An 18,026-nucleotide genomic window follows, 5' to 3' on the forward strand; every position below is an offset into this window, starting at 1 on the left:
CATATATTCCCAAATCTTACTCACTATGTAGGGCGGGCTCTGATTAGTTGTTTTTTTTTTGTTTTTTTTTTTTTAATGTGGGTCCCAATCCAAGTGTCCACATCAAGATTTTGTGGATGAGAGTAAAATTTGGAAGTATAAAGTGAGAGTACACATAGTATTTCTCAATAAAAAGTTCATGGGTGCACTTTAAAGGTAGTGGTGACCGCGATTTCGATTTCGGTTCCACAAATGGCCAAACCAGAACTGCCGGTTCCAGTTTTTTTTAAAGTTTGTAAGTGTCTACCTAAACTTTACTTTATTTTATTTTATTTTATTTTATTTTACGGTTTGAAACAACCAGAACCAGCGGTTCCGGTTCCTTTATTACACAAACTTTAACTGGAACCTTACGGACGGTTCGATTCCAGTTCCGATTGTACATTGCACGGTTTTGGTTCGAACCGAACCGTGGTCACCCCTATTTAAAGGTACGGATGTTGAGTGCATTATTATTGTATGTACTTTGTAGTTTTATCAGTTTGTATTGGGTTTATAGATACACTTTAAAATTTGAATTATTTATGTAAAAATCACTATGTGGTGTTTGGTAAATAATCAAATTAGTGGGTTTGACTTGTTGATAGCATTAGTTGATTGTAGAAAGATGTTTGGTAAATAATCAGATTAGTGGGTTTGACTTGTTGATAGCATTAGTTGATTGTAGAAAGATGTTTGGTAATTAGTTGTTAGCTAATAGCTGATTATATGCAAAATGACTTTCTCAGGAAGCTGATCGAAAAAATTTGAATTTTAGTGTTTCGTAATAATAAGCTGTTACAAAAAAACTAATTAATCAAACACTTATATTGACTATTTAACTAAGTCAAATAGCTTATAATGGTCAAATAAGTCAAAATTGGTTGATAAGCTAACTATGTTACCAAATAGGCCTATATTTTTCATTCTTTTCGCATGACCATAATCGACAATTATGAGTTTTCAGTTTTCTCCATGACATTGATTCTTACCTTAACGTGTGTATATATATGGGCATAGACCGTTGGGAACAACTCCTTATGAGAGGACTAAGAACCAATAAGAGTCATCCACCTAATAAATCTAATGAACCCGAAATATTTAGAAAAAAAGAATATAGTAATATTTTTGTAAATAACTCAAACTTTATCGTGCACTTAGCAATACTAAAGAGTGCAATTTTCAACAATATAGAGTGCAATTACCAAACTAAAGAATGCATATGTTGATACATCTTGAAAACTAAACCAAAAGACCAAATTCAAAACTCAAAAGTAACTCATAAGGTAAAAACTTGTGTGAAACCGTCTCACGAATTATTGTCTATGAGATGAATCGGGTCAAGATAAAAATGTAATACTTATACTAGAAAATGTAATACTAATAAATAATAAATGGTAGGGGGAATCGCACTTTTAGCCCCTCAATTATTAGCGCATTTGCAATGTAGTCCCCAGTTTTCAATTTGGACATATTCGATCCCTCAATATTTCTTACGTTAGTCAATTTAGTCCTTATGTGATTTTACTCGTTTAGGCCATGGACATTTTGGGAATTTCACATGCCACTTAATAATTTCTCCCAATTTCTTCCCTCATTCCTCCCTTCTGCCATTCCTCAAAGTCTGCTCCGGCCTTTTGAATTGTGTTCTTAAGGTGTTTTGTTGTGTGCTTAAGGTGCATGGTTTGTGTATTTAAGGTGCGTGGTTTGTGTTCTTAAGGTGCTTTGTTTGTGTGCTTAAGGTGCGTGGTTTGTACGTGTACTTAAAGTGCGTCAACCACACAACTGCACGGGAACCCTTCCCAGCACCTGAACCCTTCTCTCTCTCTCTCTCTCTATATATATATATATATATATATATATATAATTAGATTCAAATGAGAACCTTTCTTAACATGTGAACTTGTGTACCAATGTGCAATGTTGATCTTGTGGTTTATAATGATTTTGATATGGTAAATATACATCATTTCACTACTGCCCACATACATCACTACACTACTGCACTACTCCTCAGATCTCGATTGTCCAATCTCACATTTCAACGGTGCATAGGACTTTACAGGTTCACACCCAAGCATTGGTTCTCACCTGAACCGGACCTTTTATATATATATATATATATATATATATATATATATATATATATATATATAGTATGTTACATGCATATTATATAATAGATAGATCAATGTCCATATTGCATTATGTACTCATCATATACATAACAATAATATTGTAGGTTCATAAAAATAACATCGTTTAATCAATTATTACTGAATTAACCCCTTTGTAGGCTGTGGGAGAATAGATAGAGAGTGGCACTAGTACAAAACTACTCACCCACGACCCTTGTATAAGGCTTTTCACGTACAAGCAGGGTCGTGTATATTAATTGGGGTCCAATAATTCTTATTTTATATCATATTTCACCCCAATTTTGACCCATTTTTATGCTCATATTAGGGTGTTTATTTGGGTTTTAGAACTAAAAGTCGTGTTTTGTGCTCAGAATCACCCAAATACACTTTAGAGGATGTAAAATAAAAAAATAAAGCAAATGTTGATCAATTTGGAGCAAATATGCATGAAAAAGGAGACACAGAAACAAACCCGTAAAAAGATGCGCAAAAAGAGTAGAACCAGAATTCATAGCATGAAGGAGTGTTACGCACGGGCAATGGCACGTCCGTGTGCCACCCATGCATTAAGCACAGGCACGGCCTACCTTTTGCACGAGTATATTGCGCTCGTGCCCTACCAGTACATCCGCACGGGCAATCGCACGTCAGTGCGTGTGCACGTGCGCCGAACCCTGAAAATCCACTATAAATAGATCATTTTCCCTTTTTGCAAAGAGATTACAGATCAGAGCTGCCAAATGAAGACTGTAGTAGTAGGGAAATTCCAAATTGAATTAGGTTATTTTATTCTTTTCGTTGTCATTCCATTGTTATCTCATTGTTATCTTTTGATAGTTTGTATTTCTTAACTTAGATTATCTTGTTCTTGTGTTTATTAGCTTTATCTTGTGAATCTTTACTTATTTGAAGAGCTATTTCTAGTTTTATTTCCTTAATATATTGTTGGATGATGTTCTTTATGAATGTTCTTGTGCTTTGTTCATTTATTATTAGTGAGTAGAGTAGTATAGGGTTTGGGTAGTGGTGTGTTCAATGCTTATTTAACAGTTATTTCATACAAGGGCTTGAGACCCAACCTAGGGTTCTTGTGTAGTGAGATGTTTTGGATGTTAGTGTTGATGAGTTTGTGCACAACCTGTCAATACTTGTCTAGTATGGGGATTTTGGCAACCGAATGAGCAAGGAGTCCACTGGTTATCAGACCCCTAGACTCATCTCTCAATCATCAATTTCCTTTAGACCACATCTCACGACCTTCAGGTTCACTTACGAGAGTAGGGACCGTTGAAGGTCCAGACTACTCATGCTTATTGAGGGGGATTAGTAGCGTCACGAGAGTGAGATCCAACCCCCGTGTTCCAATTCAGCCTAACATTGGATCACGAGAGTGACATGTTAGTATACTAAATTGGTGTTGTTAGTCTTGAACCCGACGGTGAAGTTTCGTAACCCTCAATCCTTTGTTTTATGGCATCAGACGAATAAATACCATTCCAATCCCTACCTTTTTATTTATTGTTTTTATCCCATTATTTCCACTTCTATGCTCATCATCATGTTACCATCTTATTATCCGTTGCTTAGCTTCCATAAAATGTTCATGCTTGTGCCTAGAACATATATTCTCCCTAAACCGTGTCATGCGGCCCATATTCGAAAACTCACTACCCCAGTGCTCAGTAGTACTTGCCACATCGTTAAAGTCTCCCAACATGACCCAAGGTCCATTACAGGAGCTCGCAAAGTCCTTACAATCGTTACAGAATAATTCCTTTGTTACATTATTAGGTCTCGTATAGGCAAAGGAAAGGTGTGCAATTATACTCCCTCCTCTCTTCACAATGCAATGAATCATTTGGAGTTGTGGCTAACCACCTCCAGGGACATTCTATCTGGATAATGGTTCTCACCTGCTTGGCCTCTAGTGACAGCCTCCTCTTTCCAAGAAGATAGGTGTGTCTTAAGGCTCGCTCGTCAAAACCCTGAAAAATAGCAAAGGAGTTCTCATCATAAGAATTATTGTCAGCTGACTTACCTTTTCCCCACAGGTTGTTCCTCGCGTCGGCAGGATTAATTCCGATTTTGAGGGGTCCAATGCTTCTCTTTGTCGTAGGCCTGATCGCCTTGTTTGTTTGAGCATGCATGACTCCTTCACGGTTTTGTGGTGAAGTTTCATCTTCCCATTAATGTGACGATTCTGAATCTTTGGTTTCCCTCCTAGGTTCCGTCTGTTTAGTTTTCTTGACGCAATCATCCATGCCCCATATTTCGGTTCGTTGGTTTTCTTCGTGGCTTCATGTTCATGCCAACTACCGTCTGCATATTGGGGTCAAAGACCCTAATAGGACAAAAACAACTACTATAATAAAAATAGGACATTTTAAAAATGCTTACAAGAATGGAAAAAATTACTTTCCTAAATGCGTATGTTGTCAATTTTTTTTGAGCGAATTCCATTTTTGGTTCTACTGTTATAGGGTTGTTTCCAACTTCAGTCCACTTTATTTTTCTTTGTCACTTTACAACCACTGTTATTGAATGTGTTCCACTTTTAGTCCACCGTTAATATTTCCGTCAAGAGGCCATATAATTAAAGGGTATTTTGGTCTTTTTATGTTTGTCTCTTCTCTTTTAATCCAGGCGCTTCATCCTCCTCCCCCGATATTCGAAGATGGCTCTTCGAACAACGAGAATGGGAAGCCAAAGCTACATCGTTTCGTTCGTTCCAACATGGGCCGGCGAGGTTTCTTAGGTTTTAGGTTTAATGTTCTCATTTCTTTAGTCAAACATAGTCTTGGATGAGAAGAAAGGTCAAAATACCCTTAGATTACACGGCCTCTTGATGGAAATACTAACGGTGGGACTAAAAGTGGAACACATTCAATAATAGTGGTTATAAAGTGGCAAAAAAAAAATAAGGTGGACTAAAATTGAAAACGCCCCTATAACAATAGGACCAAAAATGAAATTCACTTTTTTTTTTTTTTTTCTTTTGTGGTCAAACAGACACGACTTGCGTATGTTTTTTTTATTTTTTTATTTTAAAAAAAACTTAGTCTCCGATTTTTCCGACGAAAGAGAAGGCAACCAATTTGGTCGCTGGCTTTTCCATCAACTAGAGAAGCCAGCGACCAAACTAGTCGTTGGCTTCTCCCCCGCAACCAGTTTGGTCGTTGGTTCTCCAGCGAAAGAGAAGGCGACCAAACTAGTTGCCTTCTCCTTCGTCGGAGAAGCCGGCGAACCAATTTTTTTAAAAAAAAATACATACGCAAGTGGGACTTGCGTATCTCGAGATACGCAAGTCCCCCTTGCTTGTCTATTTGACCACAAAAAATTAAAATCTAACAACATATGCATTTAAGAAAGTAATTTTTCTTATTATTGTACGCGTTTTTAGAATGTCATATTTTTATTAACAGTTGTTGTTTTTGTCCTATTAGGATCTTTGTCTCGCATATTGGTGCCCTTGTTTGCATCCTTCTCCACTTCCTTTGGAGCCTTGCTCAATGGGCACTTTGTCGATCACTCGATCTATGTCCCATTGTGCCACATTCAAAGCAAATGGTGTGAATGACCTCAAACAAATAAAGAAATTAAAACAAAAAAAAAGACATATGGACAAATCAAGAAATATTGAAAATATAATGAATTAAGAACAAATATGAAATATTGAAAAGTAAATACTTGAGATTTGCAAAGTAATAAGATTAACTTATATATTATCCAATATCTTATGCGACAATAATATCATATTACTTTAATTGTCAGATTACTTGAATCAAACAAGAAATATAGTATTATCTTTCTCATATTATGAGAGTAAACCAAATACTCTTAACATAATAATCCACATCTAACCGGACGTTTGGTTGGAGGAAATTTAAATTCCATTCCCACTTAATTCTCACCTAATTCTAAAGGTCACTAATTTCCTTAGTTTGGTTGGAAGGAATTGCAATTCCGCAATTCCCTCATTTTCATGGAGTTAAAAACTTAAAATCCCATGTCCTCCTTGGAATTTTAATTCCATGGATCTTGGGAAGAAAAAAAGATAATGATGAGGCAAAATTACCCTCCATTTTTTAACCTAAAATTGATTCCTCACAACAACAATGAGCATTTTGGACTTTATACTACTTATTCCCTTTCAATTTCCATGTATACCAAACATTGGAATTGAAATTCCCAGCAATTTTATTCCTGTAAACCAAACACTGAAATTTAAATTCTCACTTTATTCTCAGTAATTCATCTCCCATAGAATTGCAATTCAATTCCCACCTAATTCCCTCCTTCCAACCAAACGCCCCGTAATATTTTGTGAATCAAACGTGGGTTAAATGCTAACGGGGCGTTTGGTTGGAGAGAATTACTATTTCATTCCCACCTAATTCCGAAGCCAAGAAAATTCCTTTGTTTGGTTGGAGGGTGTTTCAATTCCACAGAATTGAAATTCCCTCAGTTCCATGGAATTAGAATCCCATGCCCCCTTAATATTTCAATTCCATGAATTTTTAGGAATAAAAAATAAAATTTTGAGACAAAATTACCCACATTTTTTTAAATCAAAAATTGATAATAATAATAAGTATGGACATTTAGACTTTATACTACTTATCCCCTTTCAATTCTCATGTATATAGGGGTGACTGCGGTTCCGATTCCGGTTCGATTCTGGTTTCGCAAATGACCAAACCGGAACCGGAACCGAAACCTTATAGTAAGGTTCCGGTTTCGGTTGAAACCGCCGGTTCTAACCGGATTTATTAAAAAAAAAAAAAGTTATACGCCTATATTTTTAAATTTTTTCGGTTTGGAACCGGAACCGGCGGTTCCGGTTCCTTTTCATTTCAAACCTTAACGGGAACCGAAACCGTACGAACGGTTCGGTTCCGATTCCAGTTCAACAGTGCACGGTTCGGTTCGAACCGAACCGTGGTCATACCTACATGTATACGAAATATTGGAATTGAAATTTTCAATAATTCTATTCCTGTAAATCAAACACCGAAATTTAAATTCTCACTTTATTATGAATAGTTTATCCTCATGAAATTGTAATTCTTTTTCCACATAATTCCATTACCCAACCAAATAAAGAAGATAAACCAAATAGGAAGTGAATCAAAACAATAAATAATTATTACTCACAAAAATCAGCAATAGACACAACGCACAAAGACAACTAACAGAAACTCACTTTGCCTAAATCGCCCAACTACTTACTGACAACTGACCCCACAAACCCCACCCGCCATTTACCTCATTAAATTCTTGCATCATCTCTCTCTCTCTCTCTCTCTCACTCTCTCTCACTCTCAGGAGTCTCAGCTGTGGAGTTGTTGAAGTTGGGTGTCGGGTGAGCCTATACTTGACTGCAAAGCAAAGCCCTTCTGTTTCTTTCTCCTTTTCGATTGGGTGTGTGCGTGCCAATTGTTTGTATTTATGTGCGTGTAGTTGTTGCTTCTATCGTGTATCTGAATTTTGGCATTTTGGTGTAGCGGCAGGGCGTAGTGATATGGCAAGGAAGAAGATCAGAGAGTACGATTCTAAGAGGGTTCTGAAGGAGCATTTGAAGCGTCTGTCTGGCATCGACCTACAGATCTGCTCTGCTCAAGTACTCCTATCTTTCTCTGTGTCTTTGTTATACTCCTGATATAATTGTCATTGAAACTTGGGATTGAATTTCTGCTTAAATTTATGATGACCTTAGTCTAGATCTTTGTTGTTTGGATGGTTGGGTTATTTCTTTGCTGTTTGATCAATGCAACTCAAATCTAATATGGGTATGTTCTGTATCTTGAAGTATTCTGATATGTTGTTTCATTTTGGTTCCAGTAAAGTAATGATCTTCATGTACCAAACAAAATGATAAAGGCCTAAAGCCTAAAGGGTTGATCTTATGTGATTTTCATGTCAATGGCAATCATTATGGGCAAGTATAGGGCTCAATTGCCACAGCCAATCTTGTTTGGTAATTAGTGGCAATGATAAATCAGCAGCTTAGTAACTTATTCCTGCAAGATGTTCTGGATCAGTTCATCTGAGTTATTAGTTCTAGATTATAACAAATTAGCCTTAAATGCCTTTCGATTCTATATTACTAATTCCATAGCTTCTGTTAGATGATCACAACTCAACTAAACCAAGCCTTAACCCCATACTAGTTGGTTAGTTAAATACATGCATTGTATCCAACCATTCAGTTCTGCTAAGCACTGCACCTTTTGTAAGCTGCTAGCATATCTTTCTTAATGATTTCAATCGAAGTACTTTTATTCATTTTATTTTCTATATCCTATTGCTGCCATGTAATATGGTATCTCTCGCTATAACCAAGTTGCATTCATCCATCTATGCTGAGCATCACCATATTAGCTAGTCGAATTTATCTTAATTCGTTCTAAAAAGGAACCACTTGTCCCTTAATTTCTAATAGAATCTTTTGTTGTATTCCCACATGTCTATGCCAGCACTCTCATCACGCAAACAGTTTTTAAAATACCACTGACACAGTCTCCTCCTGAGACTGAAAAGGTCTTTCCCCCTCTTTAGTCATATGACCTCATCGTTACCTCTCTCCATTGTTGAATATCTTCCCAGTTTACGCTCGGGGTTAAAGTTATAAAAAGATAAGGGGAAAAGGGTCAAATAAGTCCTTGAACTTTACACGAGGAAGAAATTAGGCTCCTGAACTTTTAAAAGTTGCAATTAGACACTCTAACTTGTGATTTTGGTGCATTCGAACCCAATAACCGGTTATCCTCCTAGAATAACCAGTTAATGAAGTTCCGGCGATGAAATCCTCCACCTGTGACGGTCACCGGTCGCGTGAAGAAGGCAGCTGGATTGGTCGCCTTCTTGTTTCCAAGAAGGCGATCAAATCTTGTCGCCTTCTTCAGTGAAGGCGACCAGTCCGGTTGATTGCCGCTTGATTTGGTTGCCTTTTTTGCAAATGACGGTGATTTTGTTATCAGCGACGGTAGTCAACGACGGTCTGGATCGTAATTTTACAGGTAACCAATTGTTTACCTGTAAATTGGATTTATTTGATGGATTTTAATAAATTGGAGTGTTTAATTGCAACTTTCAAAAGTTCAGGGGCCTAATTGCTTTTTTGTGTAAAGTTCAAGGGACTATTTGACCATTTTCCCAAAAATAAGTAATGCTTGTAAAGACAACAATATAAAATTAGCTGGGCATTGTTTTAAAAGATTTTGCTCAAAGATAATATGCATATTCTATCAAATTTAACTAAAGTAATTTGCAAATGTTACAAACTTAGAGGGGGTAAAGCCAATTTGCAAAATAGTTGTTTGTTACTTTTTTTTTCCCTTACTGTTGATGGGAAATCAAACTCCAACCTTCTCTGTTCCTGGACTGTTACTTGTGGTTATGTTCATTTCTACCTGATAAAATGAGCAGGAACCATAATAAAGCAAGTCCTTTTTTTCCTATTAATTTTGTTTCATATGGTGTGAATGTGTGATTCGGTATATGTAATGTTGCTGTCATTTGATACTTCATTTTCAGCTTTATTGGTTTTAAGGCAAAATTATATGAGTCTATCATGAGATTCATTACACAATAACCTTTTGTTCAGTTAAAAATGTACTTATTCCAAACCCAAAAACTTTTTGTTAGGTAACAGAATCTACGGATTTTGCTGAGTTAACAAACAAAGAACCATGGCTTTCGTCCACAAAATTGGTTGTAAAACCAGACATGTTGTTTGGGAAGCGTGGAAAGAGTGGCTTGGTGGCTTTGAAGTTGGATCTAGCAGAAGTTGCTGAATTTGTCAAAGCACGTCTTGGTGTGGAGGTCGGTATAGCATTGAATTCATTTGGTTATTCTTGCTTTTTATTATGTGAGAAATAGTCTACTTATACATGGCTATGATCTTGTCCAGGTTGAGATGGGTGGCTGCAAAGCACCTATTACAACCTTCATTGTTGAACCATTTGTTCCCCATGCCGAGGAGTATTATCTTTCAATAGTATCTGAAAGGTTAGGGTGTACCATTAGCTTCTCAGAATGTGGAGGCATTGAAATTGAAGAAAACTGGGACAAGGTTAGATTGTATAAGAATGATATAGCATTCATAGTTTGATTATTTTGCAAACTTTTGTTTTATTGATAAAAATCATCTATTATTAGCTGGAGCTATCATTCTGATTAAAATTATTTGAACTCTGAATTTATCATTTTCCATAATGTTGCAGGTCAAGACAGTATTCCTTCCAACTGAAAAGCCTATGACCCTGGAGGTGTGCGCACCACTGATTGCTACTCTTCCCTTGGAGGTGGGATATGAATACTACTTGTTGAGTTTTTTTTTTTTTTTTTTTTCTTCAATAGGTAGTATTGTCAGTTCTTAAAAATGGAAACATTTATCAGTATTCCTTAGTGCTGGTTTGTTTTCTAGATTTCATTATAGTTGTTATATTATGATGGACATACATGTTTTCTGTGTTCATAAAATGAAGGAAACTGGTCTGTGCTTTCTCTTGTTTGATATCTGTTTTCATCAATATTCCAGCAATATCTGTAATCACGCATGTACATATGAATGTATATGCATATATATTCTGGTAATATGAACTGAAACTCTTTTCTACTAGTATTGTGTTCCTTCATTATCCTAAAACATAAGTTTAATTTTTTGTTTCAGGTACGGGGGAAAATTGGCAATTTTATATTGGGTGTGTTTTCTGTTTTTCAAGGTATGTCATTTTCAGTATATTTCCTATCGACCACTTTCTACATGTACTTTTGTTTTGGGGGTTTGGGATATGATATCATCTATTGTGACTATTAAGCATAGCAAATGATGTAGTGGCCTCAAATCCAAAATCATGAAATTGATATCTTTATTGTATTATGGAGAGGAAATTAACTTTTTCATTTTTTTTTAATTAATTCCTGTGCTCTGATGATTTTTTTTTTATTATATGAACATTTTCCACTTTTTATTTGTTTTTTATCCTTAACAGACCTGGACTTCAGTTTTCTTGAGATGAATCCCTTTACGCTTGTCAATGGTGAACCATATCCCCTGGACATGAGAGGAGAGTTAGATGACACAGCTGCCTTTAAAAACTTTCAGAAGTATGTATAGAATATACTAAAGCAAAAAAGGGAGAATGAAGTGGCTTCTATTATTTCCAGCTTTCTTTAACATCTACCCAATCTATCATTCTTTTTTCTAGGTGGGGCAATATTGAGTTCCCTCTGCCTTTTGGAAGAGTTTTGAGCCCAACAGAAAGTTTTATTCATTCCTTGGATGAAAAAGTAAGTAAAAATGGGCAGCATTTTTGTTATTGCAAATGTGATTGCGCCAGCAAGCTTATGCATTTGATATCCTTATTGCTATTAAAGATAATTTTCTGTCTAGTGTCACTCTTTGCTTTGCTGAATCTCCTTGTGTAGGCATAAGATGAGTTCTTGAATGAGTGGCATAATAATTTTTCCCCCTCACATTTTCCAAAGCTGTAGAAGTTGTCTTTCTTGTTAGTTGTGATGGTTATTTTGTTTTGGCTTGTGATTGGTTCACTGCTTCCAACAGTTTTATGTTTTGTTTCAATTTTATGCAGACCAGTGCCTCTTTGAAGTTTACTGTCTTGAATCCCAAAGGTCGAATTTGGACAATGGTTGCTGGAGGTGGAGCAAGTGTAATATATGCTGATACAGTGAGTGCTAAGCTTTGATCCTCCAAAATCCAAATTAATTTAGATCTTGACACATGCACCCGAAGGATGCAATGTGCTTTATTTAGATGCCATCTTGGGATTCTCATACTCCAATAGTCGATTTGCTCATTTATGATCTATTCCTCAATTAAACCAGGTCGGAGATTTAGGCTATGCATCTGAGCTTGGTAACTATGCAGAATATAGTGGAGCTCCAAATGAAGAGGAGGTTTTACAATATGCTCGTGTAGTTCTTGATGTGAGAATTTAACCTTTGTTTTCTATTGATCAATGTGAGAGAATATTTGTAGACTTTGGTCATTGACCAATTTTTCTTGATATCATAGTGTGCCACAGCTGATCCAGATGGCCGTAAGAGAGCTCTCATTATTGGAGGTGGCATTGCTAATTTTACTGATGTTGCTGCTACCTTCAATGGAATTATCCGGGCTCTTAGGGAGAAGGTTGGTCATATCAAACAGATATGCGTGTGGTTTTTTCCCTTAAATTATCCAGTGCATAAAGACAACAACATGTTTGTTTTAAACCGACAGGAATCCAAGTTAAAAGCTGCTAGAATGAACATTTATGTTCGAAGAGGTGGCCCTAATTATCAAACAGGTTTGGCAAAGATGCGTGCATTGGGTGAAGAGTTGGGAGTTCCCCTAGAGGTATGAGACATGTCTTTTCCCAGTCTTCTAAATGACACAATTGCTTTCTACTGTGATAAGAAACGTCGTTAAAATCCTATAAAACAAGTGGAATATATGAACATTCAGTTTCAAAGGGCAAAGAGAATGCAGTTTCCTATCTCATTTATTCTCATATGGAAAAAGAAATATATTTTGCGGTTTGCTTTTCAGGTTTATGGACCTGAGGCTACAATGACTGGCATTTGCAAACGGGCTATTGATTGCGTTATGTCTTAAGCATAGATATAAAAGTTCCCCTTTTAAATTCATGCAATGCTCTGGTGTTTCATCCACTCTTTTCAGACTCTCTTCCCATGCTTGAAAGGAAACTGCATTTGCTGAATTTATGAAAAACTTTGCAATAAGGGGGAAGCCTCATATTTCTGTGGATGGTTTTCTGAAATTTTACGGATATTTTATATTTGTTGTGAAATTTGCGTTATCTTTGAATGTTCGCGGAAGCAATTAGGGTGGTAACACTAAAATTGGAGTAGTTCAACTGTTCTAATTGCATTGCTCCAACTAGAGTCTTACTATTTTAGTTGAAAATTTTATACTTGAAAGTAATATGTAATTGAGTTTTTTGCATTTTTGATCCTACGAGTATTGTGACACTAACATGGTTACTTCACGATTTTCAAACTTTACAAAATAGATCTACGATTATCATTGTTTTTAGCCCAAATGGTCCTTCCGACTCATTCTCCGTCCATTTGTGACCTGAAATTCCCCCCCCCCCCCCCCCCCCCTCCCTTTATAGTAGGGTTAGAATAGTCATTTTATTTAACCCTCTATTGACCTAAAAAAAATAAAAATAAAAAAGAAGTCCACCCTCCTCTCTTGTGAACCCTTACATCTGCTCTCATCTCAATAGTAGTCACTCTCCTCACTCGTGAACCCTAACCTAAATCCAATTTGAAATTAACCCAACTGAAAGCATTGATATTGGAACACGATTTCATGGTTTGAAGTTCAAGATTAGTTTGAAGCTCTCATAATATTCAAGTCTCCAAAGTCCAAAGTGAAAATAGAAGAATGAGTTCACGTAGGTTGAGAAGTGATTTGCTGCAATGTGATAAGTTTTCAATGTCTAAACTATTTTATTTGCAGTATATTTGTGTCTATAGTGTGGTTTATATGTGTGGGTGTTTGTATGGTCCTTTTGCTATGTTAGTACTTTTGTTATGTTTTTGAAAATTTTCACACTATGTTTACATAAAGTCATAAAGTATATTATGCACAGTGTTTGTACTGAATGTTTATATAAAGTGTTCCTGTCATGATATATTACTTTATTATGCACTATGTTTACATACAACTGTACTGCAGACTTGTTTTTAGGGCAGCTACTGATATGAAAGAACCCCATATTGTCATAGGATTGATTTTTTCTAACAAACAAGAGTTTAAAAAAGCAGTCACCAATTATGCCTTTAACAATGGTTTTAAAGAATGTTAAAGAAAGATTAGTTGTGAAATGTAGGCATATTAGTTATCCCCGACAGTATCTCTAAGAAAGCAACAAAACTCATTAAATTGGAGCATCCTTAGACTGACAGATAGACATGATAGTTGTTGTTGGAGTTTTGAGAATTCAAGAGCAACTTCCAAAGAGGTGGAGTAAGGAGATTGCCTCCATGATGACTGGAAAATGGAAGACTTTAGGCAAAGAGTGTGTAAAGATGAAAGGTTTCATATTAGAACACATCAAGCTTATTGAGCAATGAAAAAAAAAAAGAAGCTAAAATTCAAATAAGAGGTAATGAAGACGATAATTTCAAAAAGATTTGGAGTTATTGTCAAGAAATTATATGATTAATCCTATGGTAACCTGTGTGGTGAAGCTGAGTGAAAAATATTGAACTGTGTGGGGGAAAGGGATTTTTTAGACTGCACATGTGTTAGAATGGTGTGTGCTATATGGACCTGTTGAGAACACTATTGAGCCAAATGTAATGGTACACTGCCAATGCAAGTCTCGGTTCAAATTCTAGAACAAGCAGTCCAAGTTGAACCTTACTAAGAATGGATTGAGAATATCCTACGGACCACCTCTTCCCAAGAAAAAAAAAAACAGTTGAAAGGGAAAGTTCTGGTTAAGAAAAAGTATTCTACCAGATCTTCTACTACAATGAAATAAATGTTTAATAGAAATAACAATGATCCAATTAATATTGGCTGAAGTATTATGCCAAAATGTAATATTTTTTGTCAAACTATGATGCCAAAATGTAATGGTAAATCTTTTTTTTTATTTTTTTTATTTTTTATTTTTTTTATTAGGCATGTTTTTTTGTCAAACTATGATGTCAAAAATGTAATGGTAATTCTGTTCGTATTAGGCATGTTTTTTTTTTTTTTTGGTCAAACAATGGTAAAAACAGTTTTTGGTGTAACGTTTTCCTATTTATCATTATTATTATTATAACATTATTATTATAGCATTAGGATAGGTTATGATAATATTAAGTATTTGATATGTGATGCAACACTAATAACCTAATGGCTAGACTTCCATTATGATTAAGAGTTTGGTTAGGGATTAGGAGACCTAAAGACATACAACAACCACAATGATGGCCAATGGTTATATAAGGTCACTAGCCCTTTCATTGCTCACACTACCTACCTCATACACCATCTAGAGAAAATTGAGTAGAAGTGAGAGACACAACACTCGTGTAAACTCTGCAGCAGTCTGTATTTGTATAATTGAGATACATATTTGAATATTTGTATGCAACTATATGTCTGGTTGCAGAAAAATTAAGGTTTTTTTTTTTTTTTCTGCATTAAGAAACCAAAAAAAAAAAAAAAAAATTGAATTTTTTTTTTTGGCTTCCCTACTGCTTCACCGTTTTTTTTAATCCGATCGCTAGATTACAAACTCACCGGCGGCCATTTTTCTCCTACTTCCATCGTTCTCCCTTCAGTTATCGTCAAACATGGAGCTTCTTTTCCGATGATGGAGACGGATTAACGGTGACAAAGGCATGACCTTCAGAGACGTCGTGTTTTGCATATCGTCAGCCAAGCCAAACCAGCTTCTTTGTCCAATTGGGCAGAGAAGTCAAGCGGTGACTTAAAAAAAAAAAACTTAAATTAAATTATTTTAAATAAAAATATAGATTTTTTTATTTTAATTATTTTTAAAACAAAAGAAATTTACCTGTGTAACTTAATTGTAATATGCTAATTAACTTATTTGCACAACCGTGAAAAGATGAAGGATCTAATTGAAACTTTTGTTAGTTTAAGGGTTTAATTGCACTTTGACTTATAATTGAAGGGTCTATTTGCCTCTTTATCTCAAAAAAAAAAAAAAAAAAAGTTTCAATACTGGAGTTTGGGTCATCAAATGGAAGATAAAACATTAATTAAAGTAAAATTTAACCTATGAAGCTTCTTTAATATAGAACGTAGGAAGAAGCTAATCATTAAAAAAGTTTCAACACTGGGTCATCATAAAATGTTACTCCGTAGTAGACAAAACGACAAGAGCCAACTGCAGGGCAATCGTTATGCCTTGGACCCGTGTCCAGCATGCTTGCTGGACACGGGTAACAGTGCCGTTAGGCACTATTATCTCCTTTTTTTTTTTTTTTTTTTTTTTTTTAATTTCAGATCACTTTGTTATAGAAGTATATGTTCATAATTTTATTACTATATGTTAATAACTATACATTCATAACTCCATAACTGTACGTTCATAACTCTATAATTGTACATTCATAACTCTATAACTGTACATTCATAACTTCATAACTGTACATTCATAACTCCATAATTGTACATTCATAATTTTCGAAGCTCTATGTTCACAATTTTAGAGCTCTATGTTCATAATTTTATCACTATATGTTCATAATTGTAAGTTCATAATGTTAGAGCTCTTTGTTCATAATTCGATCAATAACTGTACATTCATAATTCCATAACTGTAGATTCATAATCTCATAACTGTAGATTCATAACTCCATAACTGTAGATTCATAACTCTATAACTGTACATTCATAATCTTCGAAGCTCTATATTCACAATTTTAAAGCTCCATGGTCATAATTTTATCACTATATATGTTCATAATTGTAAGTTCATAATGTTAGAGCTCTGTGTTCATAATTTCATAATTGCATAACTGTACATTCATAACGGCATAACTGTACATTCATAATCAAAAAAAAAAAAAATAATGCCGTTAACGCCAAAACACGCGCGAAATTTTTTTTTTTTAACTAATGACGCGTTTTTTTTTAAAACCGACGTCGTTTTGGGCCCGTGTCCACAATTCAATGTAGACACGGGTCCAGAGCATAATTTGCCACTGCAGGGAGTGCAGGCCTTGCTTTTGAGTAGTCGCTATTCGTTTAGTTTTTTTTGTCTACATCTTTTTTTAATTATGATTTTCCACTTCAATATTTTGTACTGTATTTAATAAAATTGTACCACTAAAATAAATAGTACAGTATCATATATTATGTTGAGATCGGGACAATTGTGATAGAAATTTGAGAGTGACTACTGACCTGTTGTAGAGAAGGTTATAAATTAAAAGATAAAGATTGTTATGGACATGCATTTGAATATTATTATTATTATTATTATTACTATTATTAATATTATTATTATTATTATAAATTTAGGTCATCCCACCAGATCCTAATCTTTATGTGCACATAAATAGTTGTTGTTATACTGTGGACCGCGCGCGGTGCACATGCACCGCGGTCAAAAGGCGCCGTTTCTTTACTTAAAGAAATGACGCGCATTTTTGGTGTGTTAATTACCAACTAAAACTACAGTGTATCTAAACTGACACTACAATGTATTTAAACCAACACTGCCTCACGTATTATTTTATATATTACCAAATGAAACTGCAGTTATATCAAAATGATATTATAGTTGCGGTGAAATGAAACTGCGGTGTATATAAAATGAAACTGAATAACATTTCACATATTTGAGTGTATATTGTGCAATAAAGTTGTAGTTATATCGAAATGATCATGTAGTTGTGTTTTAATGAAACTATAGTGTATATAAAATAAAATTAAATAACATTTTCACATATTTGAGTGTATAAATATTGAATGAAACTGTAGTTATATCGAAATGAAATTGTAGTTGTGTTGAACTGAAACTGCAGTGTATAACAAAATGAAACTGAATAATAGAGTTACTTTTCGCGAAACGAGTGCCATTTCTTTTCATTAAACAAAACGACGTCGTTTTAAAATTCAGTACATAATCAATTATGCACGGTGCACGATATAATTTACCTGCGTATAAGTGATCCAATCCAAGTCGTCAAGTATCCTTGGACCATTTTGACATTTAAGTCAGGTGACAAACTATTTGCGCTAAGCCTAGGGGAGCTGCTTTTGAATGTTATTACTTTAATATGTGATGTTATCACATCTTTGCTTGTTATTATAGTTATTTTGAATCATCTCAGTATTTAAGTTCTTTAATTTTGCTT

At 35.0% G+C, this 18,026-nt stretch overlaps 1 protein-coding gene across 4 annotated transcripts; it reads left to right on the forward strand.

The window, feature by feature from the left end:
* The first annotated feature begins 7,472 nt into the window (after positions 1–7,472).
* Positions 7,473–13,056, forward strand: LOC109165819 (ATP-citrate synthase alpha chain protein 3). Of its 4 annotated transcripts, none has more exons than XM_019314762.1 (13): positions 7,473–7,521; positions 7,664–7,779; positions 9,807–9,983; positions 10,072–10,233; positions 10,385–10,465; positions 10,834–10,885; positions 11,156–11,270; positions 11,372–11,453; positions 11,756–11,851; positions 12,009–12,110; positions 12,199–12,315; positions 12,406–12,522; positions 12,715–13,056. In XM_019314762.1, the coding sequence occupies exons 2-13, from the start codon at positions 7,681–7,683 to the stop codon at positions 12,778–12,780; spliced, it is 1,266 nt and encodes a 421-aa protein (XP_019170307.1). In that variant the 5' UTR covers positions 7,473–7,521; positions 7,664–7,680; the 3' UTR covers positions 12,781–13,056. The 4 variants fall into 4 exon arrangements, with proteins under 4 accessions (XP_019170307.1, XP_019170309.1, XP_019170308.1 ...); XM_019314764.1 differs by having other exon boundaries at positions 7,493–7,580; XM_019314763.1 differs by having other exon boundaries at positions 7,493–7,521; positions 7,670–7,779.
* Positions 13,057–18,026: the final 4,970 nt, after the last annotated feature.

The sequence above is a fragment of the Ipomoea nil genome, unplaced genomic scaffold, assembly GCF_001879475.1.
Source record: "Ipomoea nil cultivar Tokyo-kokei standard unplaced genomic scaffold, Asagao_1.1 scaffold3069, whole genome shotgun sequence".
Lineage (NCBI taxonomy): Eukaryota > Viridiplantae > Streptophyta > Magnoliopsida > Solanales > Convolvulaceae > Ipomoea > Ipomoea nil.